The sequence below is a fragment of the Pleurodeles waltl genome, chromosome 12 (assembly GCF_031143425.1).
Source record: "Pleurodeles waltl isolate 20211129_DDA chromosome 12, aPleWal1.hap1.20221129, whole genome shotgun sequence".
Taxonomy (NCBI): Eukaryota; Metazoa; Chordata; class Amphibia; order Caudata; family Salamandridae; genus Pleurodeles; species Pleurodeles waltl.
Genome location: NC_090451.1, coordinates 349,377,833 through 349,403,183, shown reverse-complemented (window position 1 = coordinate 349,403,183; position 25,351 = coordinate 349,377,833). Strand labels below are relative to the sequence as shown.

Genomic DNA, 25,351 nt, shown 5'->3' with positions numbered 1-25,351 from the left:
TCCTGATATCAGGTTCCACCTCTAATCAATCAAAAGTCTTTCTGCTCCCTTGGGGCCTAAAGCATCCCTATCCTTATTGCAAGGGAGAGGTAATTTTGATAGGTGTTGATAGATGTTGTTTTTCTTAATGGGTCAACAGAGAGAGGCTAAAGCCCAGCATTGCCTTACTTGCCATGGTGAATGGCTGCATTTCTCAAGGTCAGTTCACCCGCCACCTGGGGAAGCCTACCAAACTCAGACATTTCTGAAAAGTAGGAATTGGGGTGGGAGAGTCCAGGGTGGTGTGCCTCACATGGATCTCAGGACATTATCATACCCACAATATCCTGCAAACCTCAAACTTTGTCTAAAAACGTGCATTTTCTTTGCATTTCTGGGATGTAAACTTCCAGAATCAGTAGGGATCCACAAAAATGCTACCAACCAGCGTTCCCCCACTTGTTCTGATAAAATTGCTACCCCCACCTGTTTGGCTGGGACTAGTGCCCACGACAAGCACAGCTATCACCATGGTCAAGGGACATTCCCTGCTGGTAGCACTGCAAGTAGGTTGAAACCACAAAAATTTGGAAAGATGCAGTGCTTCTTAGAAAATTTCAAAGGTAAAAGCTATATTTGGCTATGTCCTCGATGCCCACTAGGGAATCCACAAACCCTGGGTACCTTTAAAATCTCAAGGATGTTGAAAAAAAAAAAAAACAATACAAATTTGCCATGCATACCTTATGTGGAAAAAATGTCACGAAGGCGTAAGCATGAAGTTTGCAGCACCAAGACACCCCTGGGTATTCGCACGCATTAGAAATTCAGCTCATTCATTCAAGTACCCCAAATAGCAAAACATGGCTTAGCATTATAACGGGAAAGGGCCTAGCAGGAAAGGGGTAAAAGAATTAACAAAATGAAGCCTGCCACAAAGCTAAAACTGCTTTTACCCACACCTAAAAAAGAAACCCGCTCTTCACAAGAATGTTGGCACAGTTTAGCCTCTAACTGCTTAACCATTGGCATACGCTGCTGTTGCAGGTACAGTGGTGTTGTGTGAGTGCATACTTGCCTGCGGGGGTCTACCATCTCCTCCGTCACGTAATTGAGGAAGTTCCATCCACTAAATGCAAATGACCCCTGGAGAAAGGCTAATGCCAAATGTCCTACTGTGGGGGTCATCCAGAAGTTTAATGCATTACTTGGTTTCAGCTCTTCATAGTGCCCTGTAGGAATCATACAAGGGAGAAGTTACAAACATATCTAGTCAGTTAGGTTTGAGACAAATTCCAACTTTCTACAAAAATCCCACATGAAAGCTGAACACTGGAACAATATGGAAGATCATTAGTTACAACTTTTTTTTTAATAATTGAGGAAAAAATTGGAAATGTTTGTTATATCCTCACACATTATTTTTATAATCTATTAATAAACACTCCCAAAATTACTTATAACAATGCTTGCATTGGTGGGTTTGATAAAACTATTTTCAACACCCATTGAATTAGAAACCTTGATGACAAATTAACTTTATTTTCTGCACATATTCTCAGTAAAAGCAGTATATGGCACTGTTAGATCCTCTCGTCTTCATCCAGAATAATACGCAATGCAGTTCTTCATTAATGGAAGTTTATTTTCGTAAGTACAATCTATAATAAAACCCCTGACCCAGCTCCGTCCTTTCTAACCGCCTCCTCTCTCTTCACGCTCTGCTTCCTTCTCACAAATCCCCGTTACCAGGATACCGCTAGGTTCTATCCTCTTAACATTCTCTTTCCTTAAAGCCCTATTACCACTATACTACAACATAACACATCCCCTATTCTATATAACAATTGAGTGGAGCCCCTAATAAATATTAAAAATAACAAAATCCTAAAACTAACATCAGTGCTATATCTATAACCCTAATAACACACATAGGGGGTTATTCTAACTTTGGAGGAGGTGTTAATCCATCCCAAAAGTGACGGAAAAGTGACGGATTTACCACCAGCCGTATTACGAGTCCATTATATCCTATGGAACTCGTAATACGGCTGGTGGTATATCCGTCACTTTACCGTCACTTTTGGGACGGATTAACACTCCTCCAAAGTTAGAATAACCCCCATAGTCTTCCAATTTCCTTGGTCTTTCCTTAACTCTGTCACTAGACTTTTTACTCATGCTATCTTCAATCCATACATCCTTCATTTCCTTTCTCCTGAACCATTCTTCCTTCTCCACGTCCGAACACCTCACTATCCTCCTCACATTCCACCAGTTACCATTCGACAATTTAACACAGTTTCCCTTGACTTCAATCACGCACTTAGGCTCTGATAATTTAGATTAACCCTTCCTTACCATGTTGCCTGTGCTAGCTCTTACCCACATGCCCTTTTCATACACTTCCTGTTTTCTTTTAATCTTATCGTTGTGCCTTGACACATACTGCTGCTGATACTTCTTCACCCTTTGGCAGATCTCTTCAGAATCTACTACAGTTTTCCTATTCTTTACCACCCATGCTGGTACCGCCACAGTACAAGGCACTCTCCCTCTTAACAACAAAAACGGCGTTTCACCAGTCACACTGTGTGGTGTTGTCCTATAATTCCACAACATATCTCTAATCTGAGTTTTCCCTGAAGAGTTACTGCCCACAGCCAACTGGATGTTTTCCCCTAACATTCGATTAAATCGTTCAACCATACCATTTCCCCTAGGATGGTACACCGGAGTCCTGTGGTGCTTAATCCCCCATTTCTTGAGAAAATTCTCAAACTCACCAGAAATAAATTGTGGCCCATTGTCACTGACTATTTCTCCAGGACAACCTTCTCTCCTAAAAATTTCCTCGCAGAACGTTATCACATTACCCGCTTTCACCTCCCTCACAAACGCCACTTCCGGCCATTTGGAATAATAATCAATCATAACAATTGCAAATCTGTCCGTCCACCCCAAACTTTCAAAGGGACCACATATGTCAATGGCAACCTTTTCCCACGCTCTCTCTGGAAATTCATTCAATTTAATGGTTGTTTCCGACAACACATGTGACTTATCGCTGCATGCGCAGGCCACACAATCTCTTACATACCTCTCAACATGTTTGTCCATTCCTGGCCACCAATAATCTGCCCGAACTTTCCTCTTCATGGCGGATATGCCCCCGTGTCCTTCATGCATTAATTTCAACACTCTTTCTCTTAAGCTATCTGGTACAACCAATTTGTCCCCCCTTCTCAGTATACCATTAATCACAGACAATTCCTCCCACACATTCTTATATTCAGCCAAATCAATATTCAATTTTCTTTTTTTTATCTCCGGTAACTGTTCTATTATCTTATTCAACACTATGTCTTCAGGTATGGCGGCTTCCCACTCCTCCTTATCTACCATTCAGACACTTCTATTGGCTCTATCACGCCCTCTCCGTATAACCTATGAAGCTCTTCCTTCACTTTACTTCTTAATGCCAATGGTACCATCCGTGCCTTGTGTATCTTGGGTACTGCTTCCTTCTTTAAAATGATCTGATGTTCAAAACCCCTGAGACAACCCAATCTCTTGTAAAACAACTTAGGAAACCTCTGCACCCATTTCTCTTCCCTACTTTCCTCCGTCAGCAACACTTGTTCAGGATGATTGGGATCCAGTATAATTCCTACAAAATGACACAACACAGGTTTAGAAAAATAGAACATATTTATCTAAACAAAACAAGACCAAAATGACAAAATCCACAATACACAAGTCAAGTTATCAATTACAAAGCAAAAAGAGTCTTCATGTAGTTTTAAACACACACTAACACTGTTAGCGTGAAAATGTACCTTGGGTGCGTCAAAAATAACCCCGCACAGATGAGTGTGGGTCAAAAAGGGCTTGCGATGTGTTGATTTCACTCACGAGTGAGACCTTGCGTTGTGTCTCCTTTTGTTGGGTTGGGGCGTGTTGATTCTTCTCTCCGCAGGAGAGCGATGCGTCGATCCGGTCAGCACTCTCAGGTGCGGGCAGGTCTTGTGTCGTTTTTACATGCCCAGTGGTACTTGTGTCAGAAATCCAGTCGCACGATGATCCGAAAACCACGCAGCGCGGGTTGTGATCTCACCAGTCTCCGTCAGCGATGCTGGCCGTCATTTCTCCAGCTCTGTGCATCGATCTTAGGGTCGCGTTGTAGGCGAGTGTTGATTTTTAGCCACGAAGCCGGCGGCGCGTCAATTTTTCAGCTGCAGATCGGAGTTGCGTCGATCTTTTCCCCACACGGCGTTCTGTGCATGTATTTCTTCCTCTTAGGTTGCCAGCTTCTCCTTTCAGTGTCCCAGGAACTGGATGGGCACCACCTGGCAGAGTAGGAATCTCTCCAGAGACTCCAGGTGCTGGCAGAGAGAAGACTTTGCTGTCCCTGAGACTTCAAACAACAGGAGGCAAGCTCTAAATCAAGCCCTTGGAGATCTTCACAAGATGGAAGGCACAAAAAGTCTAGTTTTTGCCCTCTTACTCTGGCAGAAGCAGCAACTGCAGGATAGCTCCACAAAGCACAGTCACAGGCAGGGCAGCATTTCTTCTCAGCTCTTCTCCTGGCAGAGGTTCCTCTTGATGTCAGAAGTGATCTAAAGTCTGTGGTTTTGGGTGCCGTTCTTATACCCAATTTCTCCTTTGAAGTAGGCCTACTTCAAAGCAAAGTCTCTCTTGAATGTGAAATCCTGCCTTGCCCAGCCCAGGCCCCAGACACTCACCAGGGGGTTGGAGACTTCATTGTGTGAGGGCAGGCACTGCCCTTTCAGGTGTGAATGACCACTCCTCCCCTCCCTCCTAGCACAGATGACTCATCAGGAAATGCAGACTACACCCCAGCTCCCTTTGTCTCACAGTTCAGTGTGAGGTGCAACCAGCCCAACTGTCAAACTGACCCATACAGGGAATCCACAAACAGGCAGAGTCACAGAAATGGTATAAGCAAGAAAATGCTCACTTTCTAAAAGTGGCATTTTCAAACACACAATCTCAAAATCAACTTTACTAAAAGATGTATTTTTAAATTGTGAGCTCAGAGACCCCAGACTCCATACGTCCATCCGCTCCCAAAGGGAATCTGCACTTTAATAAGATTTAAAGGTAGCCCCCATGTTAACCTATGAGAGGGACAGGCCTCGCAACAGTGAAAAACTAATTTAGCAATATTTCACTGTTGGGACATATAAATCACATTACTATATGTCGTACCTTAACCATGCACTGCACCCTGCCCTTGGGGCTACCTAGGGCCTACCTGAGGGGTACCTCACATGTAAGAAAAGGGAGGGGTTAGGCCTGGCAAGTGAGTACACTTGCCAAGGCGAATTTACAGTTTAAAACTACACACACAGACACTGCAGTAGCAGGTCTGAGACATAATTACAGACTACTTATGTGGGTGGCACAACCAGTGCTGCAGGCCCACTAGTAGCATTTGATTTACAGGCCCTGGGCACCTCTAGTGCACTGTACTAGGGACTTACTAATAAATCAAATATGCCAATCATGGATAAGCCAATTACATACACATTTTGTTAAGGAACACTTGCACCTTAGCACTGGTTAGCAGTAGTAAAGTGCCCACAGTAACAAAAACAGAAAAATCAGAGTTCAGCATACATCAACAACCTGGGAAACAGAGGCAAAATGTTAAGGGAGACCACGCCAAGGATGAAAAGTCTAACACATACAATGAAAAAACAAGCTACTTGTGGAAGCAGGGATATCTTGCATGTACACAGTGTCCAGCTCAGGATTACAATCATCCCACACAAACATATACATACAAGTGACTTGTCAAAGTAGAAATGTTTTTACATTGTTCAGCTCATAGGCTGTCAATGTGTCTGAAACATAGCAAATCATAATTGATTGACTCATACCTGGTAAATAATCAAATTTACAGGTATAGACCTCCAACCCATGGAAGGAAGGGATATATCAGACATTGTTCTGTAGAATAGGCAAGCATGAAGTTAGTTTCTCTTCTCAAAATGGCGCCTGACTAAAACGCCGTACCGCACATCATGGGTTTTATTCCGTAACTTGTTAAATCAACTGATCGTATTAGCTCAAGAATGGAAGGTCTACAGTGAATATACTTTTGCCTTGAAAAAGCCCCAGGTGAACTAACCAAAACAAAAGGGGACGAAACACATGTCGGCTGTTTTTCACCATATGTTCAACATTTCTACGGTTGTTTTTTCATTATATGTGCAAGATTTCTACATGGAATACTAAGACACTTAAGATTAGTTACTACCAATAAATGAAACCTTTTTGAAAGCATTGATTGAATAAACTTCATGATTGATTCCAATTTGATGAAACTTTGACAATACTGACCTTTATGAGTGGGCTATCTATTTCTTGGAACATGAAATTAGTTGATGTAATCAGCTGGAGCCACATCGCCTACCTCACAAAAGTAATCCAACATATTATAATACAGGACTCAGCCAGATGGCAGTACAACAGTTTATGATCACTTGGTCATTACAATCCAGTGCTTCTACAAATGTCAGTGATGTGCCACAGGCACTTTGACCTACAATGATGAAACACATCAACAGCTTCATACAGTTCATACAAAAAAAGTGTTTAACCAATGTGATGGGAAACTAACATGAATTCAGCCTAGGACTACATATTTTCTGACCACATGATGACATACATGATGCATCAAGCCACCACACGACAATTAACAAGTCCAATGGAATCTTCCAAACTTCCATCCTATCACTGTGCAAGCTGTTTTAGCACAGGTCTTGTACACCCAAAGTTTGTGACGTACATTCCCAGGAACAATCCATGTCCACTACGTACGTCCGAACAGCATCATATACCTGCTAATGTCACAACTCAGAATGGGTCCAATGAAGATGCATGGTGAAGGTACCTAAATAAACGCAAAAACAAGCAGTATAACTAGGAAACCGTACATATGACACAATTCATATAGCAAACATCTGGATTATGCAGTCCATGTTATAAATCTCACACAAACAAAGCAACATCTCTTAAATGTTAGTGTGTCAAAAGCTTCCTCATCAGACACACTTTGGCTCAAATCCCTGCTCTGGGATTTTGAGTAGAGAGGGGCTCCCCCAGTCTTGTCCAAACAGCAAAATCTGTCCTTCAGAAGCCAAAAAACCCGCTCAACTGGCCACAGTGTTCTTCCATGGGCCTCATTAAGGTGGACTTCCCCTCGCGTAGTTGGATTCCTCAGCTGTGTTAACAACCAAGGTTGGTTCCGATATGCTAAGTCTCCTGTTTTGTAATGAGACATAAGTGCAACAATGAGTCACACACTTCCTGATTGTAGCACCTGACATTGCACACACAAGATCACAACAGATGTAACTTACCAACAAGCTAGGCCCTCTCCAGTTGCAGTTGTGATATAGCTGGGATATTGTGCCATTTCGCATTACAAAAGAATCATGGGCTGAACCAGGGAACCGAGCAGACGATTGAAATGTACAGATCTGACAAGCAGACAACTTGCGCATTGATTGAAAGGAAGTCTTTTTTGTTGCGATAGACTTGTTCACTGGCATGCAGTGGCACAAATGCAAAATGGGTGCCATCATTGGCTCCCACAACATGCAGGAGGCTATTAACTCCATAGATGTAAACCTTCACATTGGCTAAATCCTCACGTCTGGGGAACCTGAAATAGGTGTCAGTGTGTTTCATCATTGCTGATAGCACGTCATTTAAAACACCACTGAACATAGGCTCTGACATACCACCGGATCTAGCCACTGTATATTGGAATGACCCTGTGGCCAGGAAGTGTAATACTGCCTTGAGTCTTACAATGGGTGGTATACATGTTGGATTAGTGCTTTTAGGCATCAGATCTGGCTCCAACTGATTACATAAATCTTGGATTGTTTGCCTATTCATATGGAACTGCTTTATTATGTCACATTCTTCCATGGTCCGGAGATCTGGAAATGAATGGTAGACTGGGGATTGTTGCATACTCCCTCTACCAGGGTATTTATCTGTGGAATGAAATGGTGTCGAGCATTAGTCACTGTCCAGACCAACATATCTGATGATTAAGATCAAAGTCATGTGACAAAACATTACTGACTGGAAGTACATTACACCCATTACACATCTACTACTCAAGGTCCAGCTATGGTCTCCATGGTTGTCTAGTCATGTGTCTACTATATATATGTCCACATAACACACCCATCTGCCCCTCTTGTGCCCCTTGATATTCTGGAGTATGTTCCAGCCTCCAAAATTACAGTCACAGGCGGGGTACAGTGCACTGCAGTTCTATGGCATCTGTGACCAGCAACCCACTACACTGAAGCCTGTGTAGGAGAATCAACATATCAAGGGATCATTACATCTGTTGAAATGTTACTACACATTAATAGATGTTGTGATGTATTTAAAAGTCAACAATACTGTAGTTTCAACTGCCAAAATGGCAGATGCCTGACCTCGTTCTTTGGACTTTAGGAACCTCCTGCCACTTGTAGAAGTCGGTTCCAAATGTGGCAGACACATCCATAGGCTAAAGTTGTTGACTGTGACAGTCGCAGTCCAATGGATGTGCCCATCGGTGATGACCGTGTATGAGGCATACATGTAAGCCACAGTTTGGAAAGTAACTCACTTTCCTCCTGACACTGCTGCCATCACCACCTCCACCACTTCAGCTGCTGTGGGCCACCTCTGGGAGCAATCATGCCAGGACAAGCCAGTAAAAGGGCGCCTACCTTCTCTCCAGAGGAGCTGGAGAAACGTGTTGAAGAGGTCCTTCCCCTGTATGATCAGCTCTGTGGCTCACCAGAGGAACAGGTAACTATCTCACGTACATATTTGACTATGTTCAAAACCATCCTTTCGTTCCTTACAGGCTAAAATGTGCCTCTGAGTCCCAGTATGTCAGCTGGGTGCCTGTTGTCACAATCTGCCGTAGATCATCCTTCTGTTGCATTCAAATATCTATGCAAGTAAACTTTACTGCCAAACAATGAATTGTCTGATGATCTGATGATGTTAAACAACATAGTGCATGTATTTGCATTACATCATGAGCTGTGTATGTATACCGTTTGAGTGAGTTGAGGATGTTGTTAGCGAAGTGTAAAGTCCCACAAATCCCTCAGCCCAGATCAGGCTTTGGAAAACTGTAATATGAGATGCAGTTAAAACTCACTGAGCCTTTCAGAGTGCCACACAACCCTGAACTCCCATATAGAATGGCCACAGGATGAACAGTCATACATGAAAGTGATGGTAATGTTTTGTTCATGTAGGATCTGTATGCTCAGCCTGCAGAGAGCAAGGCTAGTCAAAGTCTTTTCACACTATGGGACATAGCACAGGCTGGTGCACAGTAGCCCAAGCTGTTGCCAAGTAACTGTGGCTATGCAACTGAGGCACTGGGCCCTCCTCTCCCTGTAGACCTTCTGATCCTTGGATTAGGCCAAAATGAATATTCTGAAGCAAGATCTGGCCTGCATGCTTTTACATTGACTACATTAGGAATGGGGACTGAGGTAACCACCTGACCTGGTACTTATTCTCATTGACCCTCATTGTCAGTGTGTGTCATTGCCTAATGGCAGACACCTTACTCTCACAAGTCTGTTGTTACCTTTCCAGAAGTCATGTTTGTACAGGACAGGCTAACTGCACAAGTGAAAAACCCATAGTGAAGATAGTTGGTTGATGCAGGGGAGATCATGACATGTGAATCACTAGCTTTGTTTCATGCAACCAATCAGACCAAACATACCTTGGTATGTTAAATGTCATCGCTGTAGGAGTGCCACATATGGGATTAGATGTTTCCTTTGGTTCCAGTACATACTATACAAACCCACTCAGAATTGGGATGACATTCCTTTATGTAGACCATATGTCGACACATCCACAGAGAAAAAGCTTTCTGTGACACTCATGCCAGTCATTTCATGGTCACTTAAGTCTTATTGTGTAGTCTGTACAATGGTAGTTGCCTGTATGGACCATATGCAGTGAGTCAACGTGCCTGGATGTAAAGGTGTTTCTACAGTCATCCACAAGTAGTTTACCCTTCACAAGGTCACAATGGTGTGTTGTGTTTCCTTGTGGCTCACATCACAGTACATGTTGCTTGGCCCTCGGCTAAAATATGTCAGTGGGCTTGCCTAGACAGTGTAGGTCATGCCAAGGTTTGTGGATATTCAGCAGATGACACCAAAAGTGTGTATTTATGTCCCTGTACTCATCACCATGTGTGTTTTACACATGTTGTGTGTTGATAATTACAAAATGCTTTTGCAAGGTGTTACAAAAGTGTGTGTTACACAACCAGTTACTCTAAAAACAGTGTAATCCTGACCTCTTCATTTGTCTATTACATCCATACAGGGCAACGCCTATCAGAAGTAAGGGATTTGGAGAGCCATCACTTGGAAGGTGTAGATCCCTGGGAGTCTACGGCCGGCGGAGGTCCACTGTCGAAAAAGGTGGGAGGACCTGAGATGCTGGACCCAGAAGATCGCGGAGATCCAGCTGGGGCTGTCCTATCAACACTGGTGGGGTGCACACCAAATCCTCACCCTCTGATGGCCTGCATACCGGTGGTGGCTTACCTCGAGCTTGGTGGGTGATTGAGGGGCACACAACAGCTACAAGGGGGTGAGTCCTGGGCTGACTCATACCAGTTACATTGCCAGGTTGACGTGTTAGAGGCAGTCATCTCCCCATGAATATTGGAGATGTCCAATGTGCGAGAAAATGAATTATTGTTTGTATCGATATGGTAGTTGGTGCATGGTGATGTGCCTTGACTCTTGTCCTGTACTGGTGACCAGGGAAACAACAGAGTATGGTCCACAACCAATGTTCCCTCTAATTTTTTTCCACTGTGTGCGGCAGTGTGCAGTCTCTGTGCGCTGCAGCCAAGGATACGTGCGCCAAGAAATTGACCATTCACGCGCGCGCAGCAGCATAATTATTATTCAAAGGCTAAACAGGACTGGTCTTTTTGTTCTGATTAGTCACCTTCAGGCTCATGGCTTTGCGCTTTAAAGCGGCTCCCTTATGTGAAATTGTATTACTATTCATTTTCAGTTTATGTGGAAAGAACAGTCCGGTTAGGAGATTACAACGCTAATAGCTCTAACTCGAGCAAACGCGAGACCGATTGCATTGCAAATGCTTGTTTCTGTTGCTCCTGTAAACTGTGCTCTGGAGTCTGATGATAGTGTGAGTGTACGAGTGTGCGGGAGTACCAGGATCTGTGCCCCTAAGATACCCACTCTGTCCTAGAGACTGCATTGTTAAGAGAATGTGTGTTTATAGGACTGCTCTTTTCTAAAGATGCTCGTCGGCGCTGTGCCTGGAGCAGTGCAATAATCCAAGTGTCCAGCCTTAAAGGCCCAGCTGGTGGACGCTCAGTGGGGTACGGATTTAACAGAAGATGAAAGGGAGAATCTGTCACGTCCCCTTGTTGGATGGAATGGCCCCTTTAATAGAAAAGTGAAACTAAACAAAGGGACGACACGATGTTCAGATTAAATGTCACTACTTGCAACTCCTCTCTGTTGCGAGGGTAGGTTTAAAGGAGACACGAATAGCTCAGTCATCATCTCTTCGAAGCTCCCCAGCTAGAAAAACATGAGTTTGATAAAAACACAAGAATGGCCCCGCCCTACGTAGAGAGCACTCACCATTCCCCCCTCGCCCGCCATAAGTAGTGCTCAACACCCATCCCCAGTGTATATCGGAGTGATGACTGAAGCCTTTACCTTAAGCCAAAATGGACTGTGAGCCACCAAAGTAGCCGAACTGAGCATGCACATTGAGGCGAACGGACTAGCACTCACTTATTCAGTAAAAATCAATATATTGAGACTACGGTATCAAGGCATCAAGCATCTTAATGGAGAGAGGCAGAGACAGCTTCACTGATTGCCCTCGGCCGCTGAGCTATCACAGATGGCCACTAGGTGGCAATATACACACACGAAATATATCCTTACCGTTTAATTTCCCTCTTTCCAGGATCTTTATGGGACACAGTGCGACAGAAAGAGACGAGGAAAGAGATATGTTCCCAACAATCCAATTAATCATTGTAAGGTTAGGTCCGTGGACGTCGGCTTGAGGATTAAATTTGGGACATTACTCCTCACTGCATTTAAACGCTGTTTTCACAACGTGCGCGCTTGCCAAAGGGGCCTGCGCGATGGGGGAAGGAAAGGTGCGCGCGCGCTCGCGCGCGCGCCTTACAGGGAACATTGTCCACATCCAATATACTCTCTGGAGCAGACACATAGCTGAGTGCAGTGGTCAATCATCTCATGTTATTATGTTGTGGGTGTAATTTGTACCCAACAGTCCAATTGCCTTCAGTGTGTCCGCCCCAACGCTAAACACCACGAGGTAATACACCACTGTACTCAGCCATGTGTCTGCTGAAGAGAGTATATTGACATCTATACCCAAAAGGCTACTTGTCTTCAGTGTGTCAAGAATGCTGGTGCCTTAATACTGTCTCTCATGTGGTAGAGGCCATCACACATGTGACATAGCAGACATTGTCCTTTGTGTGCAGTCACTGAGCAATAAATAGGGCATGTAAAGTTAAATGATTTGGGTAACATCACTGTTGGCATCAGTATTTGTTCCTACATGTTAGTATGTGTACCTTGCACTTTTGTAGTATCATTTCCACTACTGTTTCATATGTGAGCTACCTGTCTTCTTGGGATGATGTCTGATTCCATCACATGTGTGCATGCCAAACTATCTTGGAAAATAGTTCAATATGATGGGTATACAGTTCATGTGGTACCACAGACAGGAGTATGCCAACATTGTTTGTTGGGTCACACATACCCTAACCCGTTACTCCATGTCATTTATCACGAACAATTGCTGAAGCAATGATAGACTTGACAGGTAGACCTACAGTACTTACTCACAATGTGCATTGCCATGCCACTGATGTAGAATCATTTGGCTAAATGATTGGCACATGTAAATTGTTGAAGGGCCATTACCTGACTGTTGACATGCATCAGGGAGTGACATACAGAAATGTTGGTATCATATGCAAGTGTGTACACTCAGTAATCCATTGGCATCTGTGTTTGCATGGCATAAAGTACAGAGATGCGCCTTCCCATTCAGAAACATGTTAAAGGCCCTGTTGGACCTGGCCCTTTTACAGGGTCATTCCCCAGACTTTTTGCTTTTTGCCTCCTTATTTTTCTGACCTTTGTTGGCTGACGTTTTGACTCTGAGCACTTTTTCACTGCTAATCAGTGCTAAAGTGCATGTGCTCTCTCTTACAAATTTGGTATGATTGGATTATACCTGATTGCCATATTTAATTTACCTAAAAGACCCTTGTAAAGTGGTATCCCTATACCCAGGGCCTGTAAATTAAATGCTACTAGTGGGCCTGCAGCGCTGCTTGCACCACCCACTGAAGTAGCCTGTCAAACCTATCTAAGGCCTGCTAGCACAGAGCCTGTGTGCGCAGTTTCCTGCCACAGGGACCTGGCATCTAAATTTATTTGCCAGGCCCAGAACTCCCCTTTTACTACATGTAAGTCACCCCTAAGGTACGCCCTAGCTAGCCCTTTGGGCAGGGTGCTATGTATGTAGAAGGAAGGACATGTGCCATGTAGCGTGGCCTGTCCTGGTAGTGACAAACAGCCTAACTTGGTGTCTCACTGCTGTGAGTGCTGCCTCCTCATAGGATTGCATTGGAAATGCCCTGCCTTATGTGTAAGGGGTATTGTCTGATTTATGAGGGGTAGCGTAGGCATGTTTGGTATGGTTGTGATAGTGGTAAGAAATGCTGCTTACTGGTGTAGGTGTATGTTTTATTACTATCACGGAAATGTCACTTCTAGAAAGTGCGCATTTATCTGTGCTTATGACTGGTGTTTTGTAGCTTGTCTCCAATCAACGTCTGGGCAGACTGACAGTTGGGGCTTTGTGCATACTTCTCAGACAGCCTGAACACAGTGAGGATGGAGGTGACACAGAGGTGCATCTACATATTGTAAAGCCTTCCTGGGCTGAGAGAAGGGAGAGGTGGGGCACACCTGCATTTGTAAAGACTGTGCCCTGGCCTCACACAATAGGGTCGTTAACCTCCCACTGATGTTTGGAGCCTGTACTGAAAGGAGAGAGGGGGCACTCCCAGAACCAGTTGTAACTGGCTGGAACCTCCTCTCCCTACCTTTGAAAAACACTCTAAGAACTGACTATAAGTACAGGGGAATTTTCCCCACAATTTGAACACTTGGAACTGGAAACTGGACACAGAACACTGATGCATGGACTCACCAGGAAACCACATTGGGACTGCTGCTGTTGTGCTGACCTGTGACCTGCCTGATCGCTAGAAGGAACTGCCACCATATGCACCCCTTGTGCTGGCCTGCAGCTGGGCCCACCAGCCCTGTGCTTTCTCTTGCCTTATTGTTCCCAGGGGCAGGGTGCTGTGGTCCCTGCCACGATCTCCACAGCTTGGTTTGTAGCGCTTGGGAAAAGCGCTCTTGCTGAAATCCTGCAGAAAGATCACCGCCGCAGCCCAGGCTTTTAACTTTGCCCCCAGCGCTCTGAAAAGTGATTTACTTCTGCCAAAGGACACCGCCGCAGCCCGGGTCGCAAAACTTACTTTAGCGCTTTGAAACGCGCTTTATTTTCGTCCCCAAATCACCACCGCAGCCCGGGTTGCTGGGCTCTCATTAGCGCGAGGTCCGCGCTAATCTAAGAGCCCCCGGGGCATGAAGATACACCAACTGGAGCAGGCGTGCTCCTTACGGTGCCCCCGGGGCACAGTCCGCTCCCAGGACCGCCCCCGGGGCACTAGCCGCCTCTTCTTTCTGTGGGAGTGTCCCGGCAGCCGGGAATAGCTTCCAAACACTCACGCACCACTTCAGGTGCGAGCGAGTGTCGCCTCGGGCCTCCGGAGGGGTCCGAGCTCACCAGAATCATCCAGCAGGACGCGGGGAAGGTGCGGGGAGTGCCCCTTCTACTGTCTCTGCCCAAGGAGCAGAACGCTCCTGTGTTTGGGCATCTTTTCTTCACACCGGCATTTTTTCTGTACTTCAGCCGGAATCTGGAAGGGAGACCTCGCCAGAGGTCCCTTCCCGCTTGTACCCTGCAATTGTTGCTGGGCCACGCCCGGCCCCCACCCCACGGACAGGGTGTGAGGAGGCCGAGGCAGGCCCCCACCATGAGGTAGGCCCCCGTTTTGCGCACAGGAGTCCCGGGTGCCCCTGTGCTCGTCGTTAGGCACTGGAAGTGCCTCTCCAGCCAGAAACCAGGTACTCTTTAGGAAATCTAGGCTCTAGGAGCCTAATACAGACTTTTGGATGTTTTCCATTTCCTACTTGGTTACTGTGCCTACATATATGTGCTTGTGTTCCTTTTATGGGCATTTCTAGCTGATATGTAATTATATGACTTGTGATATATTCTCTAATGGTTCTTTTATTTAGGGATTGTTCATGACAAGTGCATATATCTTTTACTCTAATTCCTGACTACTGCTTATGTTGCAGAATCCTGAGTACTTACGTGATCTAATGTGACAACTGCATATTCTTGCAGAGTATTTGTAACTTGTGTAACATTCTGACAACTGCTAAGGTAGCAGGGTATTACTTACTTGTAATGTTGGTCTAATTATATTTTGTGCAATACAGATTATTTTTACATAGCTCAGTGCTGTGTTTACCTTGTGGTGTACATTTTGCGTCACGTGTGTTGTGTGTGCTGTGCAAACGCTTTACACATTGCCTCCGGGTTAAGCCTGACTGCTCGTGCCAAGCTACCAAGGGGGTGAGCAGGGGTTATCTTGGGCGTGTAACTCCCTAGCCCTGACTAGAGTGGGTAGGTTCTGCCTGGCTGAGGTGCATACCCTAGCCAACCAGAAACCCCATTTCTAAAAGGCCCTCTTTAGATTTTATTTGATGTATTATTGTTTAGACACGTCTATAAAACAATAAATACACATAGACAATAAAAACACCCTACCCCAGCAACCCTCCCGGTCCAATATTGAATCATTAAGACAACCTATTCATGCACCCTACGTCTAATCACATTTTAGACGATAAACCACATTTTCACCTATTAACAGTCTGACACTTCCACTCCTCCACAGAGTCAACACAGGGCTTGGTCAGCATTACCCAATACTAATCTTTATCAGTAATTTTAGTCCAACCTTGTTAGGGGTTGAGTGCGTGCAAGCACTCTAGCCCCTGTGATCTCTCTGTGGGCTTTTAACCATGCTCACGTCATGCCCATGAGTTTGGTTGGTTCGTGGGCTTGCCTTTTAAAATTCGCTTGATTTCGTTAGTGGAAGGCATGCATACGTCATGCTTTTTCCGGTGTTTAGCCCTCCCCCTAGAGCATAGGTAAAGTACTGAAATCTTGCCAGGCTCTGTGTTTTCCATATGGCTTCTGGACTACTTTGTCTTTTTAGGTCATAGGCTGCACGATCTCACTGGGCAGTAGTCAAGCGCTTTGCATTATATCGCCCCGTTACATGGATAATTGCACTTTTGCCAATATGTTTCACTGCAAGTGAACTTCTTTTTCGTTTTGTGTGTGTGTGCTTCGCGCTCATGGCAGCCATCGGCTCGCTTATGTGAAAGAAACTGTTTTACTTTTCATTTTCAGTTTAAGTGGCAAGAAAAGTCCGGTTAGGAGTTTACAACGCTAATAGCTCTAAGTTGTTTACTGCATGAAATCTCTAGTTTTTCGTTTTCAACAATATCGTGCTTTCTAAAATGACAGAAATGAAAACATGTTCAAGGTAATTACTACCAAATGCTTTGCTGATTTCAAAGAATAGACGCTGCGAAGTAAACAGTCATTAAGAAACAGTGGTGGGAAGATGCAATAAGTCTGTTGCAACAACGGTTCTTTGCAGCTCGCTACTGATTCATGAATAAAATAATTATACGAGCACCTGGGGCTTGCTTGCATCATTCCCTAGATTAAATATGTTGATTAAGAGTGTATGCAGAAGCTCTGAGTTTTGCAGAACAGAGTAGAAATGTTACTGTACTTTGTTTGTTGCATAAGAGCACCATCCATGATCAGCTTTCATTAAATAAACTACCGAGCTCCTCTTAAAAGCACCAGTAGAGTTTCAAAGTACTCTCTGTCTGTGCTTTCTCAGTGCCTTAAGTTTGCCATATTATTTATAAGCGCAGTAAGGATTAAGGAGATGGCGGTTTGGGGGCCGGAGTGAAGAATTTGTTCAGAAAGTATCCCTGTCATTGTCCTGGATGTGAATCCATGCGGTGGCGGTCACTCTCCAGCCCGAGAGTAACACTGTTAAATGCATTGGGAGCCAGTATTGTTCATCTGCCCTGGGATCAATAGCGTTCATTAATATTGGGGCCATTAATGCTCATTATTACCTTGGGCCAAAGCTGCTCGATACATTCTATGGCCCGTATTGATCAAACTGCCTGGACTAAATAGTGCTTATTATTGTTGGGCTATTACCGTTGTTTACTGCCTTAAATCAGAATCATCGACATATTCTGTGTCAGTGCTGAATTTGAGCAACACACAAACGGGAAAGACAGATGAAGACAAAGACATAAAAAAGGACAAAGCAGAAAACTGAAAGAGTGAGCTAAAGAGGCAAGGAATGTCTGTTAGTGGATTAAAGAGGTATGAGGTGGATTTAGGAGTACGCTGCCTTGGTATTCTGTGCGTGCACATTTAATTGCACAGGCTGCGTGTTTCAGAGCAGAGCTTTTTGCACCAGCACGCTTTCCTTACAAATTCAACACTGTTCCGTATCCAATATTGCTCCTCAAGCCTAGGATCAATACAACTTCTTACTATTGGGGGCAAGTACTGTTCATCACCACTGGAGCTTACAGATGTGCAATGCATCCTAAGACTGGTACTGTGCATGCTGCGAGGATCAATCGTGCTGAGTGTTGTCCAGGACTTTAATGGTGGTTAATGCTTGACACGATGTTATCACTGAAGTCTGTGGCCATACTGTGAATACTGCACACTATAATTGTCTGAGACCGGAAGGATGTTATATTTTACATATTTAATCCTGGTGCAGGCATATACTCAGTGAAAATTAGGCAACATGGCTTTATGAAGAAATGTATTTTATGAAATGTGTGTTCTTTGTGGGTATCGGTGTTGTCAATCCCTGAAATGCTGCAGTGATGTCACTTCCTCTAATTTTATTAAATGTGCAAATCAGTGCTAATTCTGATGAATTCTGAAAACTCAAGGGCTCTGAATTTGCCCTTGTGATTGGGGGTTTATCTTACTGATGTCCTTAGTGTTCTTGCATTCTTCTTGCTCGATACCACATCCTATCCCTTTCTGGACGTGAAAGGGGTAGACTCCGAGCGAACCTCTGTTTCCCCAATATTTACTGTTTTAGAGACCTGAGTGTATCGGTATAATAGTGTGTTATTCCCCAACCACCCCACAGTAAATGTAAATAAAAATGATTTTTTGGACGGCCCGTTACTTCCACACAGTCGCTTTTATGTGAAACTTTTACTTTTCAATTTCAATTTAAGTGGCAAGAAAAATCCAGTTATGAGCTCACAACGCTAATAGCTCTAACTCGAGCAAATGCGAGAACCATTGCATTGCAAATGCTTGTTTTTAAGAATGTTGCCAATGCACAAGCCACATGTAAAAACTTCATATTTGTGAGAAGTACCAGTGACTCATTTTGATGGTGAATATTATATTTTTTAAAAGGCTTTTTTTAAATTGTACATCGAGTACAAATGAAAATGCAAACAATCTAATAGATTAACCCGCCTGTTAGACTTCCTGAACCCAATTTTGTTGCCTGCTTTAAAAACTGCTGTAATTCACCCACTTATGATAATTCACCCACCAGCCGGGTCTTCAGAAAGCAAACAATCATATTTTCCTCCCAAATTCGAGTTAGATCTATTGTTCTGCCTAAATGTTCCAAATCATGAATGTTCCATAAAAAACACCTAAGCTGGCAGGAGGATCCTCTACTTAGTCCACCCGCCCTCTCCAGGAGCAGACACTCTCCCTTTCAACACCCAAATGTGTAAATCTAGTGCGGAGAGGGGTAGAATCCACCACCCCATTTCTTAAGTTTGCTGCTAAAGTAACCTCTAAGCTCCCATGGTTATATCTCACTAGATGGGAGAGGGCGAGAAGCCATCTATTCCTATTACCAAAGGTAGGAGACTTGGGGCCAGATGTAGGAAGATTCCGAATTGCAACCCGCAAATTGCGAGTCAGAGCGACTCGCAATTTGCGAGTTGCAATTCGGAATGTTGGATGGTGTCCCTGACACCATCTGCGACTCGAAAGGGTGTCGGAAAGGCCCACCTCATGAATAATCATGAGGTGGGTTGCAATTTGCGACCCCCTTGCGAGTGGCGGCCCTCACAGGGATGGTGGCCTGCTGCGGACAGCAGACCACTATGTCTGTAACTGCTTTTTAATAAAGCAGTTTTTTTTTTGTAATGCAGCCCGTTTTCCTTAAAGGAAAACGAGATGCATTACAAAAAAGAAAAATGAATCATTTAGTTTAATTTTTTCAGAGCAGGCAGTGGTCCATAGGACCACTGCCTGCTCTCAAAAAATGTTTGCAGTGCCATTCTCAACGGGGAAGGTGTCCCATGGGGACCCCTTCCCTTTTGCGAATGGGTTACCACCCATTACAAAAGGGTGCAAACTGCTATTGGTTTGCGACCACGTTCATGGTTACAAAGCAATCCTGCATTGCACTGTGACTCGCAATTAGGAAGGGAACACACCGTCCTAATAGTGACTCGCAAACCCATTTTGCGATTCGGTAACCAGGTTACCGAATCGCAAAACGAGGACTGTGCATTGCAAAGTGGATTTTGCAGGTCGCAAACAGCGAAATTCCCTGTTTGCAACATGCAAACTGCTTAGTACATCTGGCCCTTGGTCTCTATGTAGTGTGCAAAGCTGGGCACACTATTCAGAGAGTCCAGACAACCACACATTGCTTCACAGAGGTAAAAACTAGACCACCTAATGCTCTAATTTTTATGGTTGCTTGGTTGAGCAGTTAGGCCAATCTTGGAGAAGTGCAAAGCATTTGTTGTACTCACAGTATCAATAAAGCAAGACACACACTCAAAGGAATAACTAGAGACCAATTTACAAAAACACTTCAGATTTTTATAAGGATTTTAAGCGCAAGATCGTCAAAATTAAGTACATAATTCTTAAGTTATGATTTTTCAAAGTTTAGCAAAAATAATCTATTGTGTATAATTACGCACCATTAGAATCAATAGGAGAAAACTTATAAATACATATAAAATCAGGCAATTGGCAATAGACATGGGATGGAACTTTGTCTCATTGTCAGCATTGGTGACATAGTAAGACTTCCCTACTAGGAACTGATGGGAGTGGGCCAAGTGCTGGGTCACCATTGTGACACTAACTCCTGTGTCCCTCAGGGCTTCAGCTTTTTCCCCATTTACCAAAGGGTGCTGCCTCTATTTTTGCATATTACTTGGCCAGACAGCACAGAATAATTCTACCTCTCCCCCAATGACTAGGAATGCCTCTGTGGGTTCACTGACATGGTCATGCCACAATTGTGATTCCCATCTGCAGATTAGCAACTGCATTTACTGCAGACTGACTAGAATCATTTTTCTTGTTTTTACAGCTAGAATCTCCAGATTGTGGCCCTCAGTTATTGCAATCGTAGCACCAAGATTTGTTGGGATCAAAGTTATTTCCTCTGTACCCACCCCTAGACTGTGAAGAGTCTCTGGGCCCAACCTCTTGCAGGTTTTTGGGGACCTTAAGAAGATGCTTTGGTTTGTCTCCCATCTTTCCCTTAGGGGGGATTTTTGGCCTCTCTCTTTTGGTCTAACCAACCAGTGGTAGTTTTGGTCACCCTTGCCTTGACCCAATGGTCTGCCTTCCTCCCCAACTCTAGAGGAGAAAGTGAATCTAGGTCTACCAGGTAATGATGTAGCTTTTCACTGTAATAATTACTCTGCAGATTCTCTTTCATGAACAGGTCATACAGCCCACCATAATCTTCTACCTTGTTACCAGCTACCCAACCACCTAGCATTTTTACTGAATAGTCCACAAACTCTACCCAAGTTTGGCTCTGGGTTTTTTGAGCCTCCCTGAACTTCATGCGGTACTCTCTAGTTGTGAATCCAAAGCCCTCAATCAGGGTACCATTCATAAGGTCATAGGAACTAGGATCTGCCTCATTCAGTGTTCAGGAGCCTATCTCTGCACTTTCCTGAGAATAACTCCCACAACAAGGTTTCTTCGTGTTTTTCACAATTTCCCACCCAATACAGGCTCTTTCAAAGGCTGAAAACCATTTTACTATATCATCCCCTTCTGGGAAGGGAGGGACAACTCCTTTTGGGAGCTTTAGACTGAAGGGTCTTTCCTTCAGTACTTGTATGCTGCCTACAAGGATGGGTCCTAGACCCAACTTTTTTCTCTTTGTCTCAATTTCCAAAAGTTGACTCTCTTAAGTCTGTCCTTTGGTCAATCGGGTTAAGGCAATGTCTTCTTCTGTGGGTGCACTAATGCGTGGGGTAGAGGAGCTACCCTCATCTCCATTGTCCACATCAATTTCCTCTCCACCAGAAGCTTCACCATCTAGGTCTTCTATGGAGTGGGCTTCCTCATACTGGGCCACCAGATATCTAAGCTGGTCTAATTTGCCATATTTTCCAGTAGGGATTCTGTACAGCTTACAGAGATTCCTTAACTGGGCATAGTTATACTACATGTAAGTGTTACGACTCGGTCGTCCCATTTCCAGGGGGCGTTGTAAGGGGACTGTCAGAAGCCTGGGAATCACCTTGAACACCTATCTAGAGGCCCTTGCTGACTCCTGTTTGTTTCTCTTTTCTCCATGGTACACTTGTGTAGGACTACATTTGCTTCTTGGGACTGCAAATCCCATAATGCACAGCTTGGTTGTCAGGAAAACCCGGATTCTGTTTCCCATTGTTTTCAATGGGAGAAGTCCAGTTGCTCCTTTTCACTGGATCCTCTCCTCCAGGACTTGCAAGTGTCCGAAATTACACACACCTGTGACCACTCCTGTGCAGCCCAGCTGGGAACTGCTTATAAGCAGCCATTTCCTCAAGCTCCCCGTCGTGCATCAGACTTCAATTCCTTTGTGTTACAGACCCCTTGTCGGATGGTGTTCCAGTTTTGTTCCTGTTCTGTTCCAGCCTGATCCTGTTTCCTGTTTCTTGTTTCTCTGCCCTGCTCCTGATTGTTCCAGCCAGAGTCTGCTCCCTACTTCTTCGCCTTGTACCTGTTTGTTTCTTCCAAAGCCTGCTCCCTGTTTCTCTGCCCTGCTCCTGCCTTGTTTCAGCCTGAACCTTCTCTCTGTTTCCCAGTCCTGTTTACTGCTCATTTCCTACTCCCTGTATTCCAGTCCTGTCCTTGCCTGTTCCAGCCAGAGCCTGTTCTCAGTTTCCCAGTCCTGTCTCTGTCTGTCCCAGCCAGAAGTTTGCGCCCTGTTTTCAAGTCCTAGTCCCGCCTTTGCTTCAGCCTGAGCCTGTTCCTAGTTCTTGCCTCTGCCTCTTTGTTTGTTCCCTTCTGTTTCTGTTTCTTCTTGGTTCTTTGTGTCTGGTAAGTGTTCTATCAGTCTTCACCAGTGTATACGTGTCCTCCTGTGTACTGGGGTTGGCTCCTGGTTTCCAGGAGGCAATTCCAGCCCCCATCCTTGTCCAGTGTTATACGTTGTATATCGTGCCTAACAGTGACAGTGTGCTATTGCTGTTTTCTCAGGAATCGCCACTGTGTTTCCAGCTGGACCCACAAGAGCGTGTCCTGTGTATGTAAGTACTATCCTTGTTTGTGCTCTAGGGTACAGAGACAGAATCACTTCTGCCGCCTCCTTTCTATGGGGCTGGCAGGGTGACTATCTGTAAGAGCAAACTGCACAGAGGCATTGAGATTCCCTGTCACTGTGGGAGGTTCTGCGCCTTACTCTGTGTACAACCCCAGCGTGTTTGTCCACTGGTAATCTGTTTCCTGTTTGTTCGCACAAGGGTTGATCTGCTTTTACTTTCCTGTTTCCTGTGCCTATCCATAGCTGTCCTTTCCGTGTATGCCTTTAGCTGCTCCTCTGCCCCAGTACACTACCTCTGTAGGATATTCGGTGACCTCAAGGGGTGTCCCAACCAAAGTCCTGATCAGACCCGCCCGAAACCGTGACAGAATGCACGAACCAAACTTTTCAAGCTCCCCTGGCAGTAAAGGCACACACAAACCTAAAGGGCTTTCCTATCATGTTAAGACACCCCTTTCTAAGCCTATACATTCTCTGAGATCCTCTAAAAAAGACCTTAGTTTAAAGGATAGACTTGTTAAAGAAAACCATAACCTGCAAGTTCAGTACTATACTGAGTGGCTTGCTAATCTTTCAATGATAGACTATTATGTTATTTGTGGCTATGACCCCCAGTCCCTGTCTGTAGAAGAATTACAAGGACGTAATGAGTTTTTGCAATATCTATTAGCTGAAGCCAGTAAGAATGTTCGTAACCGTGGAAGTGCTTTTGCTACCTCTGCACAAGACATTTACTCTCAAGAAAAGATGGTTAATTCCTCGCCTCATGCTAGTGCATCCCACATTCACTTCCAGGACTCTGTCAAAACAAAGAACCCTGACACTGTTCAAGAAGTCACACTAGGGATTCCCTTGTTTTCTGTTGAGTGCTTCAGCCCATCTAGGCCAGTTTCTCCAAATTCAAAGTGCAGTGCTGACTCTTATAAAGACCTTTCAGTTCCTCAGAGCTTTCAAGTCAGCAGGCTAGACCCTGTATCTAAGGAATCAGTAAAAACTGTGGGATTCCTTAGTTCACCTCAAATGGCTTCTGCTCCTCCCAAATTGGATGACAGTACATCAGTCTCAATTCCTAAGTGTTGTGCTGACTCGTGTAAGGATCTACCAGTCCCTCAGTGCTTTCAAGTCAGCAGGATAGAACCTGTATCAAAGGAATCAGTAAAGACTGTGGGATTCCTTAGTTCAACTCAAAAGGCTTGTGCTCTTCCCAAACTGGATGATAATACACCAGTCTCAATCCCTAAAAGCTCTGCTAAACCGTTTTCTATTCTGAGTGGGTTTGATAACAATATGGACATACACACACTAAAAGAGCAGTTTTGGCAGATTAAAAGGCAGATATCGGACTTCTATGATGAATATGTTGTAACATACACAAGAAATCTTGCACATGGGCTCTTTTCATCAATACATATTTCACTGTTGCCAGAACCAGACATTCTGTTTATCTGTAAGGTAGAAAAAGTAACAGAGCAGCTGATGGAAACTACTGCAGGGCAATTTGAAAACCTGAAAAAAGAAAATGATCACCAGCTTTGGCTTAAAGAACAGTATGCTACCTCATGTGCCTCTCCAAAGACTGCTATAAAGCAGATTTTCCCTGCTATGAATGAATGTCAAAAGACTGCTCCAGTTATAAATATATCAGCCTCTTCTTCAGACTCTCTCTCAGCTTGTAGTTTTCCAGAGAATATCCCTGTGCAGCTGACTGAATCTCTGACATCTCTGAGAGATTTGACACCTCTTGATTCAAAGGATGGATCAGAGTCTTCAGAAGGAAGTGTCTCAGCCCCTCTATCAGAACAAATAAAGCCAAAGGACGAAGAGAGTTCTGATGCAGACTCCAATAGCTGCACCTTAAGAAACCAAGATATGACTTTGCTGGAGATTAATGGCAAGTTGTGCAACAGTGTTGAAGAATCTGAATCGAGTGATGACAGTGGTTCCTGCCTTGCCGTGAATAAACCTGCAGATAGTGCTGTTCAAATGGCGCATACACCAGAATTTTTTGATTGTGGGGATACTCCTGCCCTTTCAAACAATATCATAGAATTTTCAGATAATGAAGAGACAGTTCCTGTTTCGAGTGAACTAATGGAATTTTCTGACCATGAAGAAATACCCGCAATTACTAAGAATGTAATGGACTTCTCAGAAAGTTTAAAAATCTCTTCTGTGTCAAAGCAAACCGTGGATATTTCAGACAAGGAAGAAAGCCAGCAATCTGAAACTAAACAGCCTGTCATAAGAAATGAGAGCCTTCTCCTAGAACTGGACACAGTTGCAGCCTCAACCACTGATCCTGACCCGCTGATCCCTGCCAATGTGTATCCTGTTTCCAGCTCCACCATTAGTGAAGACAAGATCTCTGAGCTACCGGTATCTGATCTTGATGTAAAATCAGCCACACCAATGCCACCTGCTGTGTCTCTGAAATTAAAGACTCCTGAAAACCAGCAATCTGAAACT

General features: G+C 44.3%; 1 protein-coding gene across 1 annotated transcript in view; it reads right to left on the bottom strand.

The window, feature by feature from the left end:
* SLC7A10 (solute carrier family 7 member 10) overlaps positions 1 to 25,351 on the bottom strand; it is a 524,687-nt gene that overhangs the window by 103,995 nt on the left and 395,341 nt on the right. The window contains exon 5 of the mRNA XM_069216530.1: positions 1,058 to 1,211. Coding sequence (XP_069072631.1) covers positions 1,058 to 1,211 — 154 coding nt within the window. The remainder of the gene's footprint in view (positions 1 to 1,057; positions 1,212 to 25,351) is intronic.